The sequence below is a fragment of the Mesoplodon bidens genome (assembly GCF_964165515.1).
Source record: "Mesoplodon bidens genome assembly, chromosome: 14".
Lineage (NCBI taxonomy): Eukaryota > Metazoa > Chordata > Mammalia > Artiodactyla > Ziphiidae > Mesoplodon > Mesoplodon bidens.
In genome coordinates, this window is record NC_138170.1 from 69784346 (window position 1) to 69806769 (window position 22424).

The 22424-nt window shown below is 48.8% G+C and overlaps 1 protein-coding gene across 3 annotated transcripts in view; it reads left to right on the plus strand.

Annotated features, from left to right (window-relative positions):
- The window catches only part of ADCY3 (adenylate cyclase 3), a gene marked incomplete at its 3' end in the record, with an annotated part of 85614 nt that overhangs the window by 23179 nt on the left and 40011 nt on the right, over nt 1–22424 (plus strand). For all 3 annotated transcript variants that reach the window (XM_081254789.1, XM_081254790.1, XM_081254791.1), the window contains exon 3: nt 14755–14904. In XM_081254789.1, coding sequence (XP_081110915.1) covers nt 14755–14904 — 150 coding nt within the window. The remainder of the gene's footprint in view (nt 1–14754; nt 14905–22424) is intronic.

Genomic DNA, 22424 nt, shown 5'->3' on the forward strand with positions numbered 1-22424 from the left:
GCTCTGGGGTGGGGCTCCCCACCACGGGGTGTTTACTGAGGGCTTCTGAGTGCAAGGAGGGAGTTTCCGTGAAGAAGAGTCTCTGTTTCTAAGGGTCCCCGGGGGCTTCCCTGGGGGCGCAGTGGTTAAGAATCCGCCTGCCAACGCAGGGGACATGGGTTCGAGTCCTGGTCTGGGAAGATCCCACGTGCCGCGGAGTAACTAAGCCCCTGCGCCACAACTACTGAGCCTGCGCTCTAGAGCCCGCGAGCGACAGCTATTGAAGCCCGCCCGCTTAGAGCCCGTGATCCGCAACAAGAGAAGCCACCGCAATGAGAAGCCCACGCACCACAACGAAGAGTAGCCCCCGCTCGCCACAACTAGAGAAAGCCCGCGTGCAGCAACGAAGACCCAACGCAGCCCCCCAAAAAAAGATGTTAAGGGTCCCCAGGTCTGCTGGCCGTCAGGGTGTTCCAAGCGAGTGGAAGGAACAGTAGAAACTTCAGATGGTGCCCCTTGTCTTCTTTGTCTCTACAGAGAGATTAGCTGCAGAAAGATGATGAGGCAAAAAGAAGAAAACAGAAATTGTTCTAAATCTCCCTCCCTTACACGATAACCACTGTTGATGTTTTGGTCTTTCTGCTCCTGCCCTGTTTCATTTCTACTCTGAAAATGAGAGCAGAGTGTGGCTATGTATTTAAACTTTTTTTTTTCTCTTAATGACTTATCTTGCACTTATTTCCTCGTTAAGAAACTAGAGGAGAAACACGAGGAGTGTGTGATAGCTCAGGGGCGGGGCCATCCGGGAAGGCTTTGCGGAGCAGGCAGGGTTTAGCTAGATCTTGAGGGAAGGGCTGAAGGTGATGGGGGGATACAGTCAGGGGCCAGTGCAGGCGGGGTGCTTCTCACGTTGGAGGATGCAGGGGTGTGCTTGCCTACGGTGTACTTGAGGCCTCAGGATAACTATGGCATCGTGTTAACATCTGCCTTCGCTCTGCCCTCCTCTCCTCACCTTTTTCCTTTTCTCCCTCTTCCTTCATCCTCTCCCTCCTTCCCCCACTATTCATTCCTTCCCCCAGTAGTCACTGGGCACCTCCTGTGTGCCAGGTGTTTGTCCAGTGCTGGCTACACAGTGGTGATTGGAACAGATCTTGTCCCCACCCTAGCGGAGCGTGTAATATAACAGACAGACACATGTGTTTTACTCAAAGGCAAACATTTTAAGACGTTTCAAAATAGTAATACAGGGGCTTCCCTGGTGGCACAGTGGTTGAGAGTCCGCCTGCCGATGCAGGGGACACGGGTTCGTGCCCCGGTCCGGGGGGATCCCACATGCCACGGAGCGGCTGGGCCCGTGAGCCATGGCCGCTGAGCTTGAGTGTCCGGAGCCTGTGCTCCGCAACGGGAGAGGCCACAGCAGTGAGAGGCCCGCGTACCGGAAAAAAATAAAAAAATAATAATAATACAGGGACTTCCTTGGCAGTCCAGTGGTTAGGACTCCGAGCTTCCACTGCCGGGTGTGTGGGTTCAATCCCTGGTCGGGGAACTGAGATCCCACATGCCACACGGTGCGACCAAAAAAAAAAAAAAAAGTAATTACAAGCATGGATTTTTATGGAATAGAATGCAAAAGCCACGTGCCCCAGCAAGGGAAGAGGTGAAGCTTCCTCTCCACGTACTTCAGTGGAAAAGTTTGAGGGCCCTCGGAGTGTGGGCTGCAACATGTGCTGAGGTCAGGAGTGCCTGCTGGGTGACAACGTTGGGGACATCACCTTGGCTAAAGCTGATGGTTTACATCAGGGGACTGTGGGCGATATTTAGGAAAGGTCACAGGGGCCAGAGTATGTAGGACCTTGAGTGCCAGAATGAGGATTTTGAACTTTACCTTTCGGAAAATTGTCAGCTCTTGAGGTGTTTTGAGCAGGCGGTGGAACTTGCAAAAAGGTAAGTTTGGAAGATTAACCTGATACCAGGGGGTGGGTTAGCAAGACCAGAGAGGGGCCAGGGAGATGAGTCTGTGCCCAGCCTTGTGGGAGGTGAGGGTTTGGGCCAGGTGATGGCAGGAGGAGGACGATGAGGAAGACCCAGAAAGACCGGATGGAATGAATGACCTGCCGGAGGTGCAGAAAGGAGCACCAGCGACAGGGAGAACAGTCAGTCCACAAAGGGTTACTGCAGACACACTCAGGCCTGGGTGCTAATTATCTGAGATGCCCGGGTGAGCTCTGGTCCCAACCCTTGGCTGGCAGAAATGGGACCTTCAGCTCGGGTATGGTTGGGGAGACTGTGACAGACTTGGGTGTTCCCACGGACCATGGGCTACACATACGTAGTCACCTGGGAGGTTTTTAACGGTGCCACGTCTGGGTCTCAGGTTTCACTGTTTTGGGATGCTGCCGGGGCATGGCCCCCAGGTGATTCTCAGGTGCTGCAGGGTTGGGAGCCTCTGAGGGAGGGGGAGGGAGCACACTCAGGTGGCGCTAATTCAAGACACTTGAGGCTGAAGAAATTTAGGAGTGTTGATAGTTTGCCAGGGCTTTAGGCTCAGATTGTGGAATTTGAACGTTTTTGTTTGTCATGTGACCAAGACGGTGCATGGAGAGGACCGGGCTGTGGAGTCTCTGATGTGAGTGTGTACTGGCTCTACCAAGAGCAGGGAGATGGGGGGCAGTGGGAGACAGGGTTGGGACGGTCAGAAGGAAACTTGGAAAATGACTTAAGATCTGAATTGAAAACCAGGGAACTGAATTAAATGTAGGACACATGAAACAGGGTGAACAGATGGAAAACATCTCAGTGGATGTGGCTTTGAACGTATGGAAGAGATGCTGGTCAGATAGGGAAAGACGGTAAGGAAGTGCAGTAACTGGGGGAGGGTGCACCAAGGATCAGAAGATTGTTAGAAAAGGAAAGAGAAAAAACGGATGGAAGAAAAATAGGCAATAGGCGTTGGGAGATAACGTAAAGCGATCGCATATGTTTATAGTTTGGTTTAAAGAACCAGGAAGGTTGGAGGATCTTGGCTTTGTTTTGCTATTTACTACACCACCTAGAACAATGAATAAAAGAGAATCACCTGGGGGAGTAAGACATTTAGATTCCTGAGTCTTAATCATTTACCCTTTGGATGCCAACACACCTGGATCAGAAACTAGAGAAATAGCAACTAAGGAATAAGCACTGAAGGGTCAAGTCAGAACCAGTGACTAAAAAACTGCATCCCAGATGTCTCCAGGCAGGCTCTGAGAGGCTGCAGGGATGAGGGATGCTGAGTAATCCCTCAGAAGCACTCAGGGAGAGAAGAGAGGCAATTGGATCCCCAAGGAGAAAGCTGTGACGCTGGTTTCTGCAGCTGAGAGTCTGCAGAAAGTTTTACTCTCAAGATATGAGTCATCTTGAATTGAGAGGTACGAAGTCCTCGGAATCCCGAGTTTGCTCTGTTCCGTATGTGCAGGGGCTTCAGTGTGCTTGTGGAATTGGGGATCCCTTTCTCATTTTGCTAAGTTTGTGTGATGATCATACTGCTGGGATTCTAGAATTCTTCTGTCTCCAGATTATATGATCCTCTGGGCTGGTACATGTGTTCTCAAGTTCACTCAAAGACAATTCCAGAAAGTCAGGATCTCTGCACTAAATGCAAGTAGGATTACTTAGAGGTGAGAAGACCAGAGCAGGCAGTGTGGAACCCTTTCGTTGTTCTGGTGACTCACATAAGCGTATAGTTTATTACTTCTTGCCTTTCCTTTATTTAACAGTGGTCCTCAGTGAGAAATTGGTTTAAATTGCTTTTACCATCCAGCATCCATATATTAATATGTATGTAAAAGCTCCGTGTTGTCAGTATTTGTGAAAACCCACAATTGAGTGTGTCCAGCCCGTTTTACTCCCTCGTGGGGCCTACTGTATAGCACAGGGAACTATATTCAATATCCTATGATAAACTATAATGGAAAAGAATATAAAAAACAGTATATATATGTATAACTGAATAACTTTGCTGTACAGTAGAAAATAACACCTTTGCCGACCTGTCCTCCTCTACCTCAGGATCAATCTATGCTTCCTCCCTTTCCTGTAGCTTCTTTTTTTTATACTGGTTGATTGATTGCTTATTTGGCTGGGCCGGGTCTTAGCTGCCTGCCGCATGTGGGATCTTCATTGCAGCGTGCAGGATCTTTAGTTGCGGCATGCGGGTTCTTAGTTGCAGCATGCGGGATCTAGTTCCCTGACCAGGGATCAAACCTGGGCCCCCTTCATTGGGAGCACGGAGGCTTAACCGCTGGACCACCAGGGAAGTCCCTCCTGTAGCTTCTTTACCCCTAGTAGATTTGAGCTCTTGAGGTTCTTTTTTTACTTTCCAGGACCCAACATGGGGTCCACCACTCAGCGAGAACTCAGGAGTTAAAAAAAAAATCTGAAGCCAAACATGATTAAACATTTTAAAATAGATTCCTTGAAGTAGAAGGGGAGGTATTTGGCCTGCAGAAAAAGACCGCGGTGACTAATGGGGTCACATGTGTAAGAAAAGACACAAAGGCCTGTGACCTGATGTTTTCTGTTTCTGCCAAGAAGCCACAAGAGGAAATGGGGAGCTTCTGATTCGTTTTGTGGTTCTTAATCATCTGGGCTAACAGACCTTTTGGAGAAATCTGGTGAAAGCAATGGACTTTGCTCCCCAGAAAAGGGTGAAACACTTTGCCCCTAATTTTAGGGGTTCACTGACTCCCCCTAACCTGGTCCACAGACTTCAAGCGAATAATTTCTTGGTCAGTATCAAAGGCCAACTGAGAGATGTTCATTCCTACAGCTGCCCCTCCAGGGAGACAGACCAGGCGGTCTTCTCTGGTCTTAGTCGTCTCTACCCCTGTGATTTGGGCCTGCCTTCCATCGTGGGTGCATTTATCGAGCTACTGTGTCCTTATGTTCAACAAGTATCAGTAGTGTTTTCCTCTTAGCCCACGAGGTCTATGATTGATATAAAAATAAATCTTCTTGTGCTGTCTTTGTCCTCAGAGTTCCTTGTTCTTCAGCCCAAAAGCTTAAGAAAGTTTCAAGTGAAGACTCAGGAATCAAAAAGGAAGAAGGCATTGCCTGGGCCAGGGTTTCTCGACCTCAGATCTATTGACATTTGGGGCCGGACAGCTCCTCATTGTGGGGACTGCCCTGTGCACTGTAGGGTGTTCACCAGCATCCCTGGCCTCCACCCAGTAGATGCCAGGAGCATCCGCCCCCTTAGTCGTGACAATCAAAAATGTCCCCAGACACACTGCCAAATGTTCCTCAGGGGGCCCAGATCACTGCCCCCCCAGTTAAGAACTGCTGCTCAGCCTTTCTGTAGCTGGATTTTGGCTCTCTTATTAAAGGGGACACCTCAGTGGAGAATGGACTGTTCTTTCAGCTTCTTTCTACTATAGTCATTTGTGCAGCTAACTTTTGCTCTGTGCCAGTAGCTGTGCCAGGCCCTGCGGCTGCAAATGTAGAAGACACACCCTGACCTCAGATGCTCCTGGCCTCCTTGTCGGGGCGATACATGCAGATGCATCAGGACGTGGGTGAGTGTCTCATGGGAAAGAGGGCCTTTGCACCAGTATATTCTCCATCCAGAAGGCTCTTTCTCCTGATTTTTCCTGTGACTGGGACTTTTTTGTTATTCATACTCTAGTTTAAGTGACACTGCTTCAGGGAGACCAATCCTAACCACCTAACCATAGACAGCTGTTTTCACCTAAGGCTTTGTAACAAACAACTCAGAACTCGATGGCTCACAACCACATATTTCTCGCTCACACGTGTGTGTGTGTGGGTTGGCTGGGGTGTGGCTGATCTAGGCTGGGCTCAGCTGGGTTTGGCTCCAAGCTGCAGCTTGAGTTTAGTTCTGCTCCATGAGCCTCTCCTTCTGCTGGACCTTTGAACTTTTGGTGCACGTTGTTCTCATGGTGACAGCAAAAGCACAAAGGGGAAAGCAAGTGTATTTCAAAAATCTGCTTGTGTCATATGCACTGACATCCATTTGGCCAAAGCAAATCACACAGTCCGAGTCAGCAGGAGGGAGGAACACATCCCTCTCCCTGAGGCTATGGCAAAGCCGTGGCTGAACAGTACTTTACAGGGGGGTGAAGAAATGGGGCCAGCAGTCTCCCTCACTCAGTCTAAAGCAGCCACCCAGTCACTTTATCATTTTTATTGTCTGCTGGATTTTGGTACTCTGATTGTTGAATTACTTTTTTTTTTTTTTGCGGTACGCGGGCCTCTCACTGCTGTGGCCTCTCCTGTTGCGGAGCACAGGCTCCGGACGTGCAGGCTCAGTGGCCATGGCTCACGGGCCCAGCTGCTCTGCGGCATGTGGGATCTTCCCGGACCGGGGCACGAACCTGTGTCCCCTGCATCGGCAGGCGGACTCTCAACCACTGCGCCACCAGGGAAGCCCAAATTACTTATTTCTTATTTGTCTGTTGTTACCAGATCATCAGCTCCATGATAGCAGGGACTTTTTCTGCCTCATTCACTGCTAAATACCAAGTACCAACCTGGCACAGGGTGGGCATTCAGTAAATCTGTGAATGAATAGACGGATGGACGGATGGTTGGTTGGATGGTTCCGTTTGGGGAATCAGGGAGGGGTGTTGGAGATAATCTTGAAATAGTAACCACAACTGACAGTTCCTGAGGGATGACTAAGGGCCAGGTGTGTGCTGCGTGCTTGTTCTTGACCTGGTAAAATCAAGGCATCATTACAATGTGTAGCCCTCCATTGGCCGGGGCGGGGCCATGTGGGCAGCAGGGGCAGGATGTTCTGGTTAGAGCTGTAGAGCCCTGAAATAGCACATCTTGTTAGAGGATTGGAGAGGTGCCCAGTGTGGCTGGAGTGAGGGGAGCCTGGTGGGCAGCAGGCAGATATAAGACATAAGAGTGACACTGGAGCCCAATGGTCAGGGCTTCCCTGTTCCACGTCTCTCGGGGGAGCCATCGTGTCTGAGTCTGGAGTGGTGCCCCTAGGGGTGTGCAGTACACAACCTGGGAAGCTGTTCTGGCCACCCAGCAGGTCATGAGGGACCTTGTGTCACATGTCGAGATGGGTGGATGCCTATCTGGAAGTCATCTTTGTTTTGGAAGAGGGTGAACATTGCATATCTTTTAGCAGAGGCATGTCCCAGCTATTAAACAAGTAGGAAGCTTCTGGATGTCCTTTTGAGGCACGTGGTGGAAACTTGACAAATGTCTGGCTTAGAAGGCCGTGTCACAGTGCCCCAAGGCTTGAACCTTGCATTGTGTCAAGCAGGGTTGTATTTACTGGAGACCCCAGTCACCTCTTGGCAGAGAGACACTGGCGTTTGCTCCGGGGCAGCACGGGAGCGTCACCCCACTGTCTACCGGACCTCCCAACCCACAGAGATGCTCCAGGTCCTCACTGGGTTCTGTGCTCCCTGAGGACCTCTAGCACCTAGGACTTCGCCCAGCCTCTGCCGACCCTCATCACAACTCAGCTACAGAGACAGTAACATAGGGAAGGGGGCCCTGGACTCATGTTTGGGTGGTGTGCTTGCTGGCCAAGAAAGCAGCGGTGGATCTGCCCCCGGGGCCACATGTGCCTGGTCAGGCTGGCTTCTGATATTCAGTCCTCTAGGCTGGGACAGAGCTTTTTTAATGTCTTGAAATTTAAATTCTGTGTATGTAGGGGGAGAAAAAGAGGAAGGAGATCTGGGTTCCAGTTTCAGCATTGCTGGGAGACTGTGGGCTCATAACCTAATTTCTCTGGGCTTCAGGTCTCTTCTACAAAATGAGAATAAGAAAACTTGGCTGTTGTGACAAACAAATAAGATAATGAATGTGAAGTCTCTTGTAAAACTTCATTAAAGTATTATTATTAGGTCCCAATTTTCTTTCTCCTTTCTGGAAGAAAAGGAAAAAAAAGTCATTTAGAACACATTTTACGCCAAGCCCTCTGTTAGGTGGTGTTGCCTAGAATCTCTCTTTTAATCTTAGTGGAACAGCCTTCGGGGTTACCGTGAGGATGAGGAAGCCAAGTCTCAGAGAGGTTAAGTGACTTGGTCCAGGTCACACAGCCTGCTGGTGGTGTGGGAGGTCTCTGTGATGGCGTGGCCCAACCTCTTTGCCACGCGTTCACCCACTACTAGGCCCCTCCAGGTGTCTGCAGGGAGCATGGCTCCACAGGTGGGGACCCCACGGGCACTTTGTGGCTGCCACCGCAGGCTCCGGCCAGTCTTCCTTAGGTTGGGGAGGCTGGTTGCCTTCAGAGGTGCCTTCTCCCCGCTCCTTCCTGCCCTGCAGCTCCTTGGAGAGTTTTTTTCGAAAACATCTAAGTTAGCTATAATGAACAGGGGCCTCCCCCCAGCAGCAGAGCATCACGAGGTCTCCGAGGGCAGCTGACATGGACACTGACACCCCAGAGCTGCTGTCTCTCCCTCGGTCTCTTCTCCCCTGTTCGGGAATGTTCTGGAATCTGCAGGCCGGAATGAGTTTATAGGGAGAGGTCAGCCTAGGCATTTGAGCCACCAACCTGCCTCTGATGGGGTGACTTCCATTTTAAAGCCCCACTAAGAGCAGTCCCTGTCCCTGTGGGCTGTTAGAAAATGTGCGGGACATTGTGACTCATAAGATTCCAAGAAGAAGGATCTTGTAAAGGAATTTTCTCACGGTTGCATTTCTGAGCTGGGGTGTATTATAAACACACTATCCAGCTGCCATGGGTTAGATGAAGCTTTAGGCTGAATGTTTACCCACTTGGGAGATGCATTCATTTTATTCATTATTTTTAAAACCCTGTGTTTAAAAGAAAAAAAGAACAATTTGTTTGAAATAAGACTGCTGCCCAGTCTAAAGGAGGCCACTGGGACACGAAGAGGTAACCTCGATGGCACCCCAGAGCAGGGCTTCTCAGCCTTGGAGATGCGGCGGGCATCGCCCATCTAGTGTGGATGGCCATCGCTGGCCCCGGACCACTGGGAAGAGCCAGGAGTGAGGGTCTGTGCATCGGGGCTCCTGCTCACTTTAGACCTGGAAAGTGGAGCTGGAACTCTCCAAATACGTCGTTTGGATGACCAGAGAGGGCAGAAGCCTTCAGGCCACGCTTGTTCACTGGCCGTGGTATCAGAGCCCCGTCGTCATGTTTCCAAGACCCCATCTCTCTGTGGCGCATGTGTGAAGCCATCTAACCTCTTCCTGAATGAATGAGACCCCGCCACCCATCCCTACCCTTCTCTCACCGCTTTGTATGCTCTGCCTTATACTCTGGATATTTCCTGGACTGTCCCCCACCTGCTGTCCTGGGGGTCCGCTCTGTCCTGGGGGAGTGACCGAGCCCCATTCCTCTTTGCTCTTAGGGTGGGATGCAGCAGATGGGGTATTAATTAGAAGGCGGGTCCCGGGGAGGTGGTGGGGGCCAGTGGTGGACTTTATGCTGGCTGCTTGTCTGCTGGCCAGAGGCTGAAGGGGTCAGGCGAGGGGTGAGTCTGTGACGTGGTTCCGTTACCTGGTCCGTCCAGCCCAGCAGCTCTGGGTTCCTGAGCGCCGGGTGCTGGATGAGGCCTGGGCTGGGCTCTGGGGACACAGGGGTGAGGAGGACAGCAGTGCCTGCCTTAGCAGGTGCCCCGTGTGTTAGAGAGGGGACAGACGTGTGTGAGGAGGATGGGGAAGGGGTGGAGAGGGAGGAAGGGAGATGGGGGGCTGAGCAGGAAGAGGGGCTGCCAGGTGGGCCGGCTGTGGCTGGAGCGTTGAGGGTTGCAGGGTATTTGCGCAGCAGTGGGTGCTGGGAAGGCAGTCCTGGAGGGAGAAGAGACGAGTTCTGACAAGGGAGCCCTTCGCCCCTCACCGGGGTGGGAAAACCAGAAAATTCATCCCAGGCCTGCAGAGGTCAAGGCTCAGCTGGGAGGAGCCCATTTGTGATAGTCACGTGAGAGACACATTTCGGATTCTCTCTAGGATTCTCTCACCAGGCCTTTCCTGGTGGCCAAAGATTTTCCTGGGTCTGCAGCTCTTAAACTGTAGCGAGAGGCCATCCTAACGGATGTGGTAGAGAGGTGACGGCTGCCCCACTTACCCTCCTCGTGGCCTGACCTGGACCTTCTCTGGCAGCGCTGCGCTGCCGGGCGCCGCGGTGGCGTCCTGGTCGCCGTCGATTCCTCGGTGCTGGCGCTGTTCGGGGCCCACTGCCGAAGGAGCACAACTCATTTTTTCGAAGCGTGTTGGGAGGAGCACATCCTTTTTGCTCAGTGAAACACACTTACAGGCATAATTTAGGGATTCCTGAGCCTAGAGCTAGTGACCACCCACGTGTATGGACGTTGTGGAAATCTGTAGATGTACTACTTTGTTTCAGATTAAAAATGCAAGCAGCGCACAACAAGTGCTCTAGGGCTGGTATTTTGGTGGAAATTTTAATTTTAGTTTTAAAAAATATCTAATAGCCTTTCTGGGGAAAGGTGGGGTTATAAATATGTAAGTTAGCTGAGGGGTGCTTGTAGGATGGGGTTTTGCATCAGAGAATAATAAGAGGTGAGTGCAGGAAGAAACCTTATCCTCTAGTTTTGAGCCCTTGCTTAATCTCAATTCCTTCTCCTGTAAAATTGGAATAATGTCACCTGCCTTGTGAAGATGAAGCGAGATGAGGTGGGTGAAGTGTGTGACCATGTCTAGAACGTAAGGTTGTGATGTGAGAGGATGTTACGGACGAGGAAACAGGCCAGGATCAGGGGCTCCCGGCCCTGGCTGCACATCAGGGTCACCGGGATCAGGGGCTCCCGGCCCTGGCTGCACATCAGGGTCACCGGGATCAGGGGCTCCCGGCCCTGGCTGCACATTAGGGTCACCGGGATCAGGGGCTCCCGGTCCTGGCTGCACATCAGGGTCACCGGGGTCAGGGGTTCCCGGCCCTGGCTGCACGTGGGGACTGCTGTCCACACCCTCCCCCGCCCCGCTGGTCACCTGTGCACCTCTGGGCCCCCATCACCCCAGGGGACCGTGTTGCAGTGCAGCTCCTGCTCTGTCCCCAACCCTCCTCCCCAGAGCGAACCCCTGCTTCCTCGGCTGGAGGTCTCCTTGCCTTAGTGGATTTGTGCCCTGGACTTGGAGGCTGAGCCTCTCGTCCCCCTCCCTGCCTGGTACCAGGGGGTTGCCGCACTCCTTCTGGGCCTCGTAGCACTGGAGAGAGAGGTCGGGTGGACCAGAGCAGCAGTGCCCTGAGGACCCATTCTTCAGCTGAGGCAAATTTAGAGAATTGGGGGAGCTCCAGGAGACCCAAGGCCTGGGACTGTCGGGAGAATTGTCTGGAAACAGCTGTGCTCACTGGAAGACGGGAGGGAGTTCCCTGTCATGGACGGCACCTGCAGGACCCACCTGACTCTGCAGCGCATGGTCCAGATGTGGCCGTTTCCCTCCGCATCCCTGCAGCCAAGAGTGCAGGTCAGGAAGGGGATGAGGCCTCTGGGTCCGGGGATGCCCAGGGCCTGGGAGGCAGCGTGGCACTCTGGCCAACGTGGAACTGACCTGCTCTCCTTCCCCTGGCCTCTTGGGGCCAGGTCATCTCCAATCCCGACCTTTGCCCTCAGAAGTGAGATCTGATGAGGACCAGTGTCAGGACCGAGGGGTCTTCCAGATGAGTCAGTCCCTCCCTCGCTCATAGATGATGAAGTGAGCTCAGGGAGGTTATTTGACCTGGCAGCCACCCGGCTAGCGAGGGGCAGTACCAGAGTCCAGTGCTCCTCTTAAATTTACTTTCTAGATCATCTGTACCTACAAGTGGGTGCACAAGTAGATTTTATTTTTAAATGTGCACTTCAATGAAAGGAATGCTGTCCTGCCTAGACATTCCCCAGGCATGAACCCAACCTGAATCCTCTTTTTTTTTCTTTTTAAATTAATTAATTAATTTTTATTTATTTATTTTTGTCTGCATTGGGTCTTCGTTGCTGCGTGGGGGCTTTCTCTAGTTGCGGCAAGCGGGGGCTACTCTTCGTTGCGGTGCGCGGGCTTCTCATTGCGGTGGCTTCTCGTGGAGCACGGGCTCTAGGTGCGTGGGCTCAGTAGTTGTGGCTCGCAGGCTCAGTAATTGTGGCGCACGGGCTTATTTGCTCCACGGCATGTGGGATCTTCCCGGACCAGGGCTCAAACCTGTGTCCCCTGCATTGGCAGGTGGATTCTTAACCACTGTGCCACCAGGGGAGTCCCTGAATCCTCTTATTTTTTGTATTATAATCTTGGGTTTGAAACTTTTCCACTAGAGTTGCTCTCTGACAGCCTGTCTGCAGGTTTGGTTTTCTTAGGTGGATGCCCTGTAGGTAACGACAGCAGCTCAGCACTGTACAGGCTGAGCACTGTACATTATACAGAGCCTGCCTCGTGCATCCTCGTGAGGTGGTCAGGAAGACCCCTGAGTGAGGAGCTCTGTCCCCAGCCGTGTGACAGCCCAGGCTGGTTGTGGCCAGGGCAGAGACAGGCCTGTGGCTCCAGGTCAGCCTGCCTTGTCTGGAGCCCCTGGTTCAGTTGCTGACACTGGCAGGTGTGGGGTCCAGACGTGTGGCTCCTCCGTCGCCCTCCAGGAAGCCCTGTCAGCCTGGAGACCCTTGGCCCGGTGGCTGCTGTATCTGGACCCTGCATGGGCTTCGGTGGAGTGCCACTGCTTGGTGAGGATGCACGGGGTGCAGCCTGACCTTGACCAGCTTCCTGCACCATGAACTTGGAGTTGGGCAGGTTTCTAAGGCCACACAGACCCCACAGGAGGTGGAGGTTCCTAGACCTCAGGCTAGACTGGCTTTGAGACCCAATGATCTGTGTGATTTGCTTTGACTCACTGAACATAAATGATAAATTGGCAGCTTTTCCGATCATCAGATGTTTAGTAAGTGGCCTGAGAGCATACTCATACTGACCACTCCGATGGGAATGGGTTGTCATGGTCCAGGAGAAGGTGCAGGAGCCGTCCTACGGGACTTTGAAATGCCCTACTTGCCCCGCAGGCGGTGTAGGCGATCAGGCTGCCCAGGCCCAGGAACACAGCTGGTTGTCAGTTGCTAGAACCAGCCATCTAAGAAGCTCGTGAAATCTTCACCCAGTGATTTCATGACCAGCACCAAGACACACCTCACCTACTAATGAATTCATTGCTCAGCAGGCCTTTGTTGAGTGCCCCCTGGGCTTAGACTGGTGCCCAAGTACAGACTTTTCAGGAAGCTTCTGCTGGGCGTGGTAGGTCCTCCTGGTTAGTTTCGACCGGCAGCCCCGATGAAACATAAAAACAGTCAGAGGGGGCTTCCCTGGTGGCGCAGTGGTTGAGAGTCTGCCTGCCGATGCAGGGAACGTGGGTTCGTGCCCCGGTCCGGGAAGATCCCACATGCCGCGGAGCGGCTGGGCCCGTGAGCCATGGCCGCTGAGCCTGCGTGTCTGAAGCCTGTGCTCCGCAGCGGGAGAGGCCACAGCAGTGAGAGGCCCGCGTACCACAAAGAAAAAAAAAAAAAAAAACAGTCAGAGGGATACAGCATAACCAAGAGTACCCAGGAAATTAATGTTAGAATTAACTTGCCTTATTGTCTCTTAAACTGTCTTGTTTCAACATCTAAAATTGACTTCCCTGCATTTTTCACCTACCCCAGAATTTATTATGTTCTGCCGGGCCAGTCTTTTCTTCCCCTAGGATCAGAAACTAAGAACTTCTGTCTCCCTTCCTGCCTCTCAACTTCCAACTTCTGCTCCAGAAACCACACCCTTGGGAGGAGGGGTCTGTCCACCTCTGGCAGGACCTCAGGGAATCAAGGCAGGGAGCGTGGGACAGCCTCAGGGGAGTGGGAGGCACCAGACGTGGAAACAGGCCTTGTTGGAGAAACTTCATGGCCAGTAGTCTTGGAGAAGTGGGAGGAATTAGAACCTGGTCCAGCCCCAAATGGGGCCCAGTCAGGTCAAGGATCAGAGCCGGCAGCAGACAGCGCCAGGAAATCAGGTGTGGTTTGAATGTCAGGTCCATAGCCAAGGTTACGTCTGGCGGCCTGTGGGAGCGGGCTGGGGACCAAGGATACCTAGGCCAGCCTGCAGGGTGCCAGGGCTGGGGGAGCAGGTTCTCGATGCCCAAAGAAGCCCTTGGTGCCAATGCACTGAGCTCACCGGACAGACGTCAGATCCCACCTGCCTCATCCCCTTCCTGTAGCTTCAGTTCTTCATGAGACCTGGATGTTGGTACTGGCCACCCTCTCACCTGCTGGCAGGTAGGGTTGGCTCAGAGGATGCATGTGAATCCCAGAAGCCTGTAGCCTGCGGCACATGTGTTAGGTAGCATCGTGACAACTAAATCAGCCCAGGACCTCTTCTGGTCTCCTGTGACATTCCGTATGATCTGCAGCTGTTAGGATTATACACCCCTGGCCAGTAGATCTGGGCTTGGTTCACTTTCCTCCCCAGCTAATCAGCACAGTACCTGAATGTGCCTACGAAGTAAGGGTGCAGTAAGTGGTGGTTGAACAAGTGAGTGAGTGAATAGATGAGTAGCAGAAGGACTGCTCAGGCTTCACAGGTAGGCAGGATTGGCCAGCTTCCCTACCATGAAAAGGTGGAAGGGAGAACAGCAGGCCCCTCACTCATCCATGGTGATGGGGCAGGGTCTACTTCAGGGATCTGAATACCCCCTCGAGGTCAGAAGCTTTGCTGGGGACCTCCCTGGACAGTGGGCAACTTGCAGTTGGATTTTGGTCACCACCCGCCCACCTCCTCCATCCTTGTCCTGAAGACATGCCTTGACCATTGTCCTTTCCTCTCTTCCTCCTCTGGATACAGATTCTGGCCAATGTCTTCCTCTACCTGTGTGCCATCGTTGTGGGCATCATGTCCTACTACATGGCGGACCGCAAGCACCGCAAGGCCTTCCTGGAGGCCCGCCAGTCGCTGGAGGTGAAGCTGAACCTGGAGGAGCAGAGCCAGCAGCAGGTGAGGCTCTTTGGGGGTGGCCTTGGGGCAGTGCCGGCTTGGAGCCTGGGTTTGGGGCCTGTCGGAAGGGCGTGAACCCAGTTGCTGTGGGTACCCCAGGGCGCCATGTGAATTCTTTTTGTCTGGAGGCATCGCTCTGTGTTATTCCTCTCCCCGCTCCCTCTGCCACACACCCCTGGGCAGATCGCTCACCTACTTTGTTCTCAGGGCTCCTCTCCCTGCGGTGGGGTGGGCGTGGGAGACCCATCCCCTGGCCTCGGGGGCCCTTGTGTGTGAAGTCTGTCAGCCCCTCACCCCTCCTCCCACAGGCTCAGGGCAGTCTCCCCACTGCCTTCTCCTGCTAAGTCATTTGTGAAGACCTAAAACTGAGCCCAACCCCTGGGGAGCCCACGGTTTACATTTTTCCATCAAGAGAAGTGCCTGCCTGCTGTCCCCTCTCTGTTTACTGGCTTTACTCCAGCCTGATCCACTGCAGAGACTCCCCGCTCTCATGTGACTCAGTCTTTTAAATAGTTTTTGGTCTGGGTTCATCTCACATGCTTTTTGAAGGATTTTAGAAATTACATCCACCAGTTTCCTGTTATCCATAGGTTGACTTGCCCTGAACAAACAAACTCAATAGGTTGAAAACATATGATTTCTCTGCTCTGGGAACCATGTCATTTTGTGTTCAGGTGGTGCTGTTTGCTCCAGTGGGTTCACTGAAATTGCTGTTTTCATAGACCCTGCCACCCAGGTGGGTGGGGCCTTAGTTTCGGGGGGCCCCACTGGTGGGCCTCATGTTCTGTAGACAGTGCTATTTGAAAGCACACACTGAGTCATTTAGCTGATGTGTCCTAGCTTTGTCTGTCCTGGGAGGTTCTTTCTCTCTCTGTTTACCAATGAGACCTAGAAGTTCCTGAGCTGGGCCTCGGACTCATCTCTTTCAGAAGACAGGCTTTAGAAGGGGAACCTTCCTACCTCCGTTGTGACAAAGGGCCCGTCATGTTCGTCCCCTTCTCCTCGGCCCTGTATCCTGTGGTTACCGAGGAGCTGCTGTGGCTTGAACATATTTAAAGAATCCTCAGTAAAGCTTTACTGGCTTTATTGAGTTCCTTTAAAGGCATTCTTTAATTTCTGCTTTTTATACTGGCTTGGTTCTTGTTTGCATTTGATCTCTCATAATGTGGAGGCAGCCCTCTGGGTTCTCTACATTAAAAAAAAATGATGTGTCACCACTGAGCTAGACTGGGGAGTTCTTTTTTATATAGTTTGTGCAGTTTTCAGCATACCCATCTGTGTTCATCTTGTCTGTCTCATAATGTATAATCCAGGACATCTTCAATTACATTCAGTAGTGCTTGGTGGGGGCCTCCTGGTGTGGTGAGGAAGGCCCTGAGTCTCACCCTGGATCTGTTAGTCTCTGGGTGGATGATTTAGACAAGTTATCCACCCCATAGAGCCTCACTTCCCTCATCTGCAAAGTGGGGGTATTGATACTCCAAAGTAGAGTGTTGATACTCATCTTGCTGAGGGTCAGATGGGAAACACAGAAGTGCTTTGTAACCAGTAAAGCTGGAAACAGTGATGGTCAGGCTGAGGTACGTAGGCCACAAGACCCACTTTCTAATGCCCCTTTGGGCAGGATCAGTGCGGGGAGCCTGGGGTCTGGCTGAGAGAACCACCCCTGTGTGCTCCGGGCCTCCTGGACACCATGGAGCGGCCAGGGGGCACTGGCAGCCTGCCCAGGCCATGCTGCTGCTCCTGTGAGTTACCTGCTCAGACGCTAGCCCAGGAGTAAGGGGTCCAGGGAGGCAGAAGGGAGGTGCAGGGGGAGGAGGGGCACAGACCTCATCCCCAGGCCTTGCTGGGCCACAGCAGGTGGCTGTAAATGTCCATCAAGTGGACTCTAGCCTGAATGTGACCTTGGGCTAGTTCTTTCCCCTCTTTGGGCCTCAGTTTCCCTATATGTAAATAGTAGATGATAATAAATTCGGCAGTAACATGGGAGAATCTGTGTCAGTTGCTTTGAGAGTGAGAAAAGCATTATCACCATCAGGAGGGCTGGAATTCTGCCACCTGTGAGTTTCAATTTGCTATATTTTCCTTAGGACTTTTGTGACTATGGACATGAGAGCTGCTTGCCATTTTAACTTTCTTTCCATGTCCTTGACAGGTTTGGGTATCATGGTTATGCCAGACTTATTAATTGGAGGAATGTTCCCTCTTTCTAATCCCTGGAGAAGTTTAAGGAAGATTTAGGTTATTCCTGTAATGTTTACAAGAATTCACTAGTGGAGCCTTATTGCGTCTGGAGTTTTCTTTATGAGAAGGTTGTTTCATCTAAAGATAGAACGTTCTACATTTCTTTTTGCATGAGTTTTGGAAAATTTTTGTTTTTTCAAGAACTTGTCCATTTCATCTAAGTTTTCAAATTTTTGACATAATGTTCATTATATTTTCTTTTTATGTGTCATTGTGTATGGGATTTGTGTTCCTTTTTTCATTACTGATATTGGTAATTTGTGCCTTCTGTTTTAAATTTTTTCTTAATTTGTCTTACTAGGGTTTATTAATGTTTTAGCCTTTTCAGTGAAACACCTTTTTGGTTCTTTTTGCATTTCTATAATTCATTAATTTATGCTTCTAACTTTGTATTTCCTTTCTTTGGGATTAATTGAGTGTGCTTTTTTACCTTCTTGAAATGGAACTGATATAGCTAATTTCCAGCATTTCTTTTCTAAAACATGTACGTATGCTATAGATTTCCCTCATTACAGTGCTTTAGCTTTATCCCACAAGTTTTGATATGTCATATTCCTGTTGTCATTTAGTTCCGTTTTCTAAATTCTAAAATTTATATTTTCTAAATCCATTGAGATGCCTTTGATCCATGAGCTATTTAGGAGTACATTAATTTCCAAATATCTGGGGAATGTTTAAAAGTTATCTTTTTATTATTGATTTTTAGCTTCATTTGACTGCGGTCAAAGAATATGCTCTGTGTGATTTTAGCCCTTTGAAATTTGTTGAAACTTGATTTTTGACCTAGCATGTGATTGGTTTTGATGCAGTTAAGAATAATGTATATTCTACAAAATGTATCAAGATGTCTTTCAAAAATGAAATAAGGTCAATAAATGTCAATTAGGATTCATTTGCATCTACCCCAAAGTATATTTTGCCTCTTTGGTCACAGTGCAAAGACCTCACAACACTTAATTCCCCCTCCCCAATACTTTCTGGCCACTGTAATATATTTTATTTTATTATTTATTTATTTCAGCTTTTTAAGAAATTGGGGTATAGATGATTTACAATATTTTGTTAGTTTCACATGTACAACATTGTGATTCGATTGTAATGTATTTTATGTAATTATATAATTCGATTGTAATGTAATGTAATTCAACATATGTTTTAAGCCCCACAAAAGTCTCATAAAGTTATATTATAGTCTTCTACAGTTAATATTCATTACCTACGTTTGCCCAAATTTTACCCTCTCAGTTACACTCCATTTCTTCTTCATTGCTGTACTTCCATCTTCTTGAGGAATTCCTTTTAATACATTGCTTTTCAAGTCGGTCTGTTGGCACTAAATTCTCTCCATTTCTAATTGCTAGAAGTGTGTTTATTTTTATTTCAATTTTGAAAATCATTTTTTATCAGATACAGAATTTAAGGTTTCTGGATTTTTACTTTCTGCCCTTTGAAGGTGTCTTTCTATTATCCTCGGACTTCCAGCTGTAGGGCATAGTCCTGCTCCTTTTGTTATTTATTTTTTGAAGTATAGTTGCTGTATAATATTATGTAAGTTACAGATGTACAATATAGTGATTCACAATTTTTAAAGATTATACTCCATTTATAGTTATTATAAAATATTGGCTATATTCCCCGTGTTGTACAATAATACTGTTGCTCCTTTTAAACTAATGCATATTATTTTCCTCTGGTTGCTTTTACTGTTTTTTTTTTTTGTCTTCGGTTTTAGTTTTGCCTAGGAGTTTTCTTTTGAAGTTACCCTGGTTTTTTTTTGTTGTTGTTGTTGTTGTTGTTGTTGTTTTGCGGTACGCGGGCCTCTCAGTGTTGTGGCCTCTCCCGTTGCGGAGCACAGGCTCCAGACGTGCAGGCTCAGTGGCCATGGCTCACGGGCCCAGCCACTCCGTGGCATGTGGGATCTTCCCAGACCGGGGCACAAACTCGCGTCCCCTGCATCAGCAGGCGGACTCTCAACCACTGCGCCACCAGGGAAGCCCCTGAAGTTACCCTGTTTTGTTCTCAAAGAGCTTCTTGCATTGATGGCTTGATGAACATTTCTAGCCAGTATCTTTTTGTAGCTTCTCCGTCATTGTGTCCTTCCCTCCTATGACTCTAGATATCTTTATTAGACATTTCTTCCATGTTCCATAAATGTCTGGATCTTCCTTTTTTTCTTTCTGTGCTTCAGACTGAATATTTTTACTGACCTAACTTTCCGTTTACTAATCCTCTCTTCTGCTTTGTCAACTCAGTGGTTGAGCTCATCTCTTGAATCTTTCACTTCAGTATTGTACTTTTTTCAGTTCTGGAATTTCCATTTTATTTTATTTTATTTAAAAAAATTTTCCATTTGATTTTAAAAAATAGATTTGAGTTCTCTGGTTAAGTTCTCTGTTTCATCATCTATTTTTAGAACCATATTAAACATTTATTTTAAAGTCTTTGACAACCATGGTATTGGAATACTGATGGGTCTGCTTTTCTCTCTTGACCTCTGGTCCTGTCTTATGGCATCCTGGACTTCTAATTAACACTGGATATTGTGTATTGAAAATAATAGCAGCCCTGAATGATGTTGTGTCTCTCCAGACAGGATTACTTTTCTTGCAGCAGATGGTTATAGTAGGGTTAGCTCAGATTGATCTCATGTGGGGGTGAGAAGATTTAAAGCTGGGTTCAGTGAGCTGGTCTGTTTCTGTTCTGTGCCTACTCTTAGGAAATATCCCTTCAGGGGTTTTGATTGAAAGGGTGTCCTCCTCTTGAGGGACCCTGAATTCCTCAGCATCAAGAGACTGCCAAAACTATCCTTTGATTTTTAGCCTCCTTTCTGTCACTTTCTGCTTGGATTTTCGGTCTCTTGCCCCATACAGCTTAGGGATTGGCAAATGCCTCAAGGGGAGTAGTTGTAGAGAAAGTCAGGCTTACTTTTCTATGGTTCTCTTCTGTCCAGGATCTCACACCTCTACTCTGCGTTGGCATCCTTGTCCACCAGTTATTGTTTCTCCAGCCCCTCAGAAGCTCTAGCCATTGCCCTCTGTTCAGACTCTCAACCCTGGTCTCAAGGGAGAAAGTGGCAGAGTGTGTTGGGCTCACTTAAATGTGTCTCTCTTCCCTCAGAGAGCTTGTGCCCTGAAGTCCTAGCTGTCTTGGTTGTTTCCTGTTGCCTTCAGATAGCTGTTCTTTTGTGTTTTATCCGGCTTTTATAGTTGTTCTTGGCTAAAGGGTTGGTCTGATATAAACTCCTCTATAAGAAGCAAGAGTTGGACATTACTTAAAATATTTTAAAGTTTATTTCGGAGTAGCTAAAAGTGTACGTATTATAAAATTACAAAGGTATGAAAAAACTTGTACCAGGGAAAGTCTGTATATCATCCACTTTCCCATCCCTCAGATAACCACTGTCATCTCTGTCGTGTATCCTTTCAGAGCTATTCTATCTCCAAGTCGTTGTATATAGGCACACCTTGCTTTATTGCACTTCACTTTATTGATTGTGCTGTGCAGATATTGAATTTTTTTTTTTTAACAAATTGAAAGTTTGTGGCGGCAATTCCCTGGCAGTCCAGTGGTTAGGACTCTGTGCTTTCGCTGCCGAGGTCCCGGGTTCAATCGCTGGTTCGGGAACTAAGATCCCACAAGCCATGGTGCGGCCGAAAAAGAAAAAAGAAAAGGAAAAGAAAGTTTGTGGCAACCCTGAATCAAGCAAGTCTATCAGCACCATTTTTTCCAACAGCATTTGCTCATTTCATGTGTCTGGGTCACATTTTGGTAATTCTCACAATATTTCAAACTTTTTCATTATTATTATATTTGTTGTGGTGACCTGTGATCAGTGATCTTTGATATTACAATTGTAATTCTTTTGGGGGACCACGAACTGCGCCCATATGATACGGCAAACTTAATAAATATGTGTGTTCTGACTGCTCCACTGACAGGCCATTCCCCCATCTGTCTCCCTCTCCTCGGGAGCCCTATTTTCTGAGATACAACAATATTGAAATCAGGCCAATTAATAACCCTACAATGACCTCTAAGTGTTCAAGTGAAAAGAAGAGTCACATATTTCTCACTTTAAATCAAAAGCTGGAAATGATTAGCTTTAGTGAGGAAGGCATGTTAAAAGCCAAGATAGGCCAGAAGCTAGGCCTCTTGCACCAGTTAGCCAAATTGTAAACGCAAAGGAAAAGTTCTTGAAGGAAATTAAAAGTGCTACTTCAGTAAACACAAGAATGATGAGAAAGCAAAAGAGTCTTATTGCTGATATGGAGAAAGTTTTAGTGGTCTGGATAGACGAACAAACCAGCCACAACATTCCCTTAAGCCAAAGCCTAATCCAGAGCAAGGCCCTAACTCTCTTCAGTTCTGTGAAGGCTGAGAGAGGTGAGGAAGCTTCAGAAGAAAAGACTGAAGCCAGCAGAGGTTGGTTCCTGAGGTCTAAGTTCTAAGCAAGAAGCCATCTCCATAACATGAAAATGCAAGATGAAGCAGCAAGTGCTGATGTAGAAGCTATAGCAAGTTATGTAGAAGATGTAGCTAAGATCATTAATGAAGGTAGCTACACTAAACAGTGGGTTTTCAATGTAGATGAAACAGCCTTCATATTAGAAGAAGATGTCATCTAGGACTTTCATAGCTAGAGAGGAAGTCAATGCCTGGCTCCAAAGCTTCAAAGAATGAGCTGACTTTCTTATTGGGGGCTACTGCAGCTTGTGACTTGAAATCGAAACCAATACTTATTTACCATTCTGAAAATGCTAGGGCCCTTAAGAATTATGCTAAGACCTGTTGAGACCTAATGCTCAGAAAAAAAGATTCCTTCAAGATATTACTGCTCAATGACAATGCACCTGGTCACCCAAGAACTCTGATGGAGATGGACAAGGAGATTACTGTTGTTTTCATGCCTGCCAACATAACATCCATTCTGCAGCCCATGGATCAAGGAGTAATTTCAACTTGCAGGTCTCATTATTTAAGAAATACATTTTGTAAGGCTATAGCTGCCATAGAGAGTGATTCCTCTGATAGATCTGGGCAAAGTAAATTGCGAACCTTCCGGAAAGAATTCTTTATTCTAGATGCCATTAAGAACATTGGTGATTCATGTGAAGAGGTCAAACTATCAACATTAACGGGAGATTGGAAGAAGCTGATTCTAACCTTTGTGAATGACTGAGGGGTTCAAGACTTCAGTGGAGGAAGTAACTGCAGACGTGGTGGAAATAGCAAGAGAACTAGATTTAGTCGTGGAGGCTGGGACGTCCCTGGTGGCA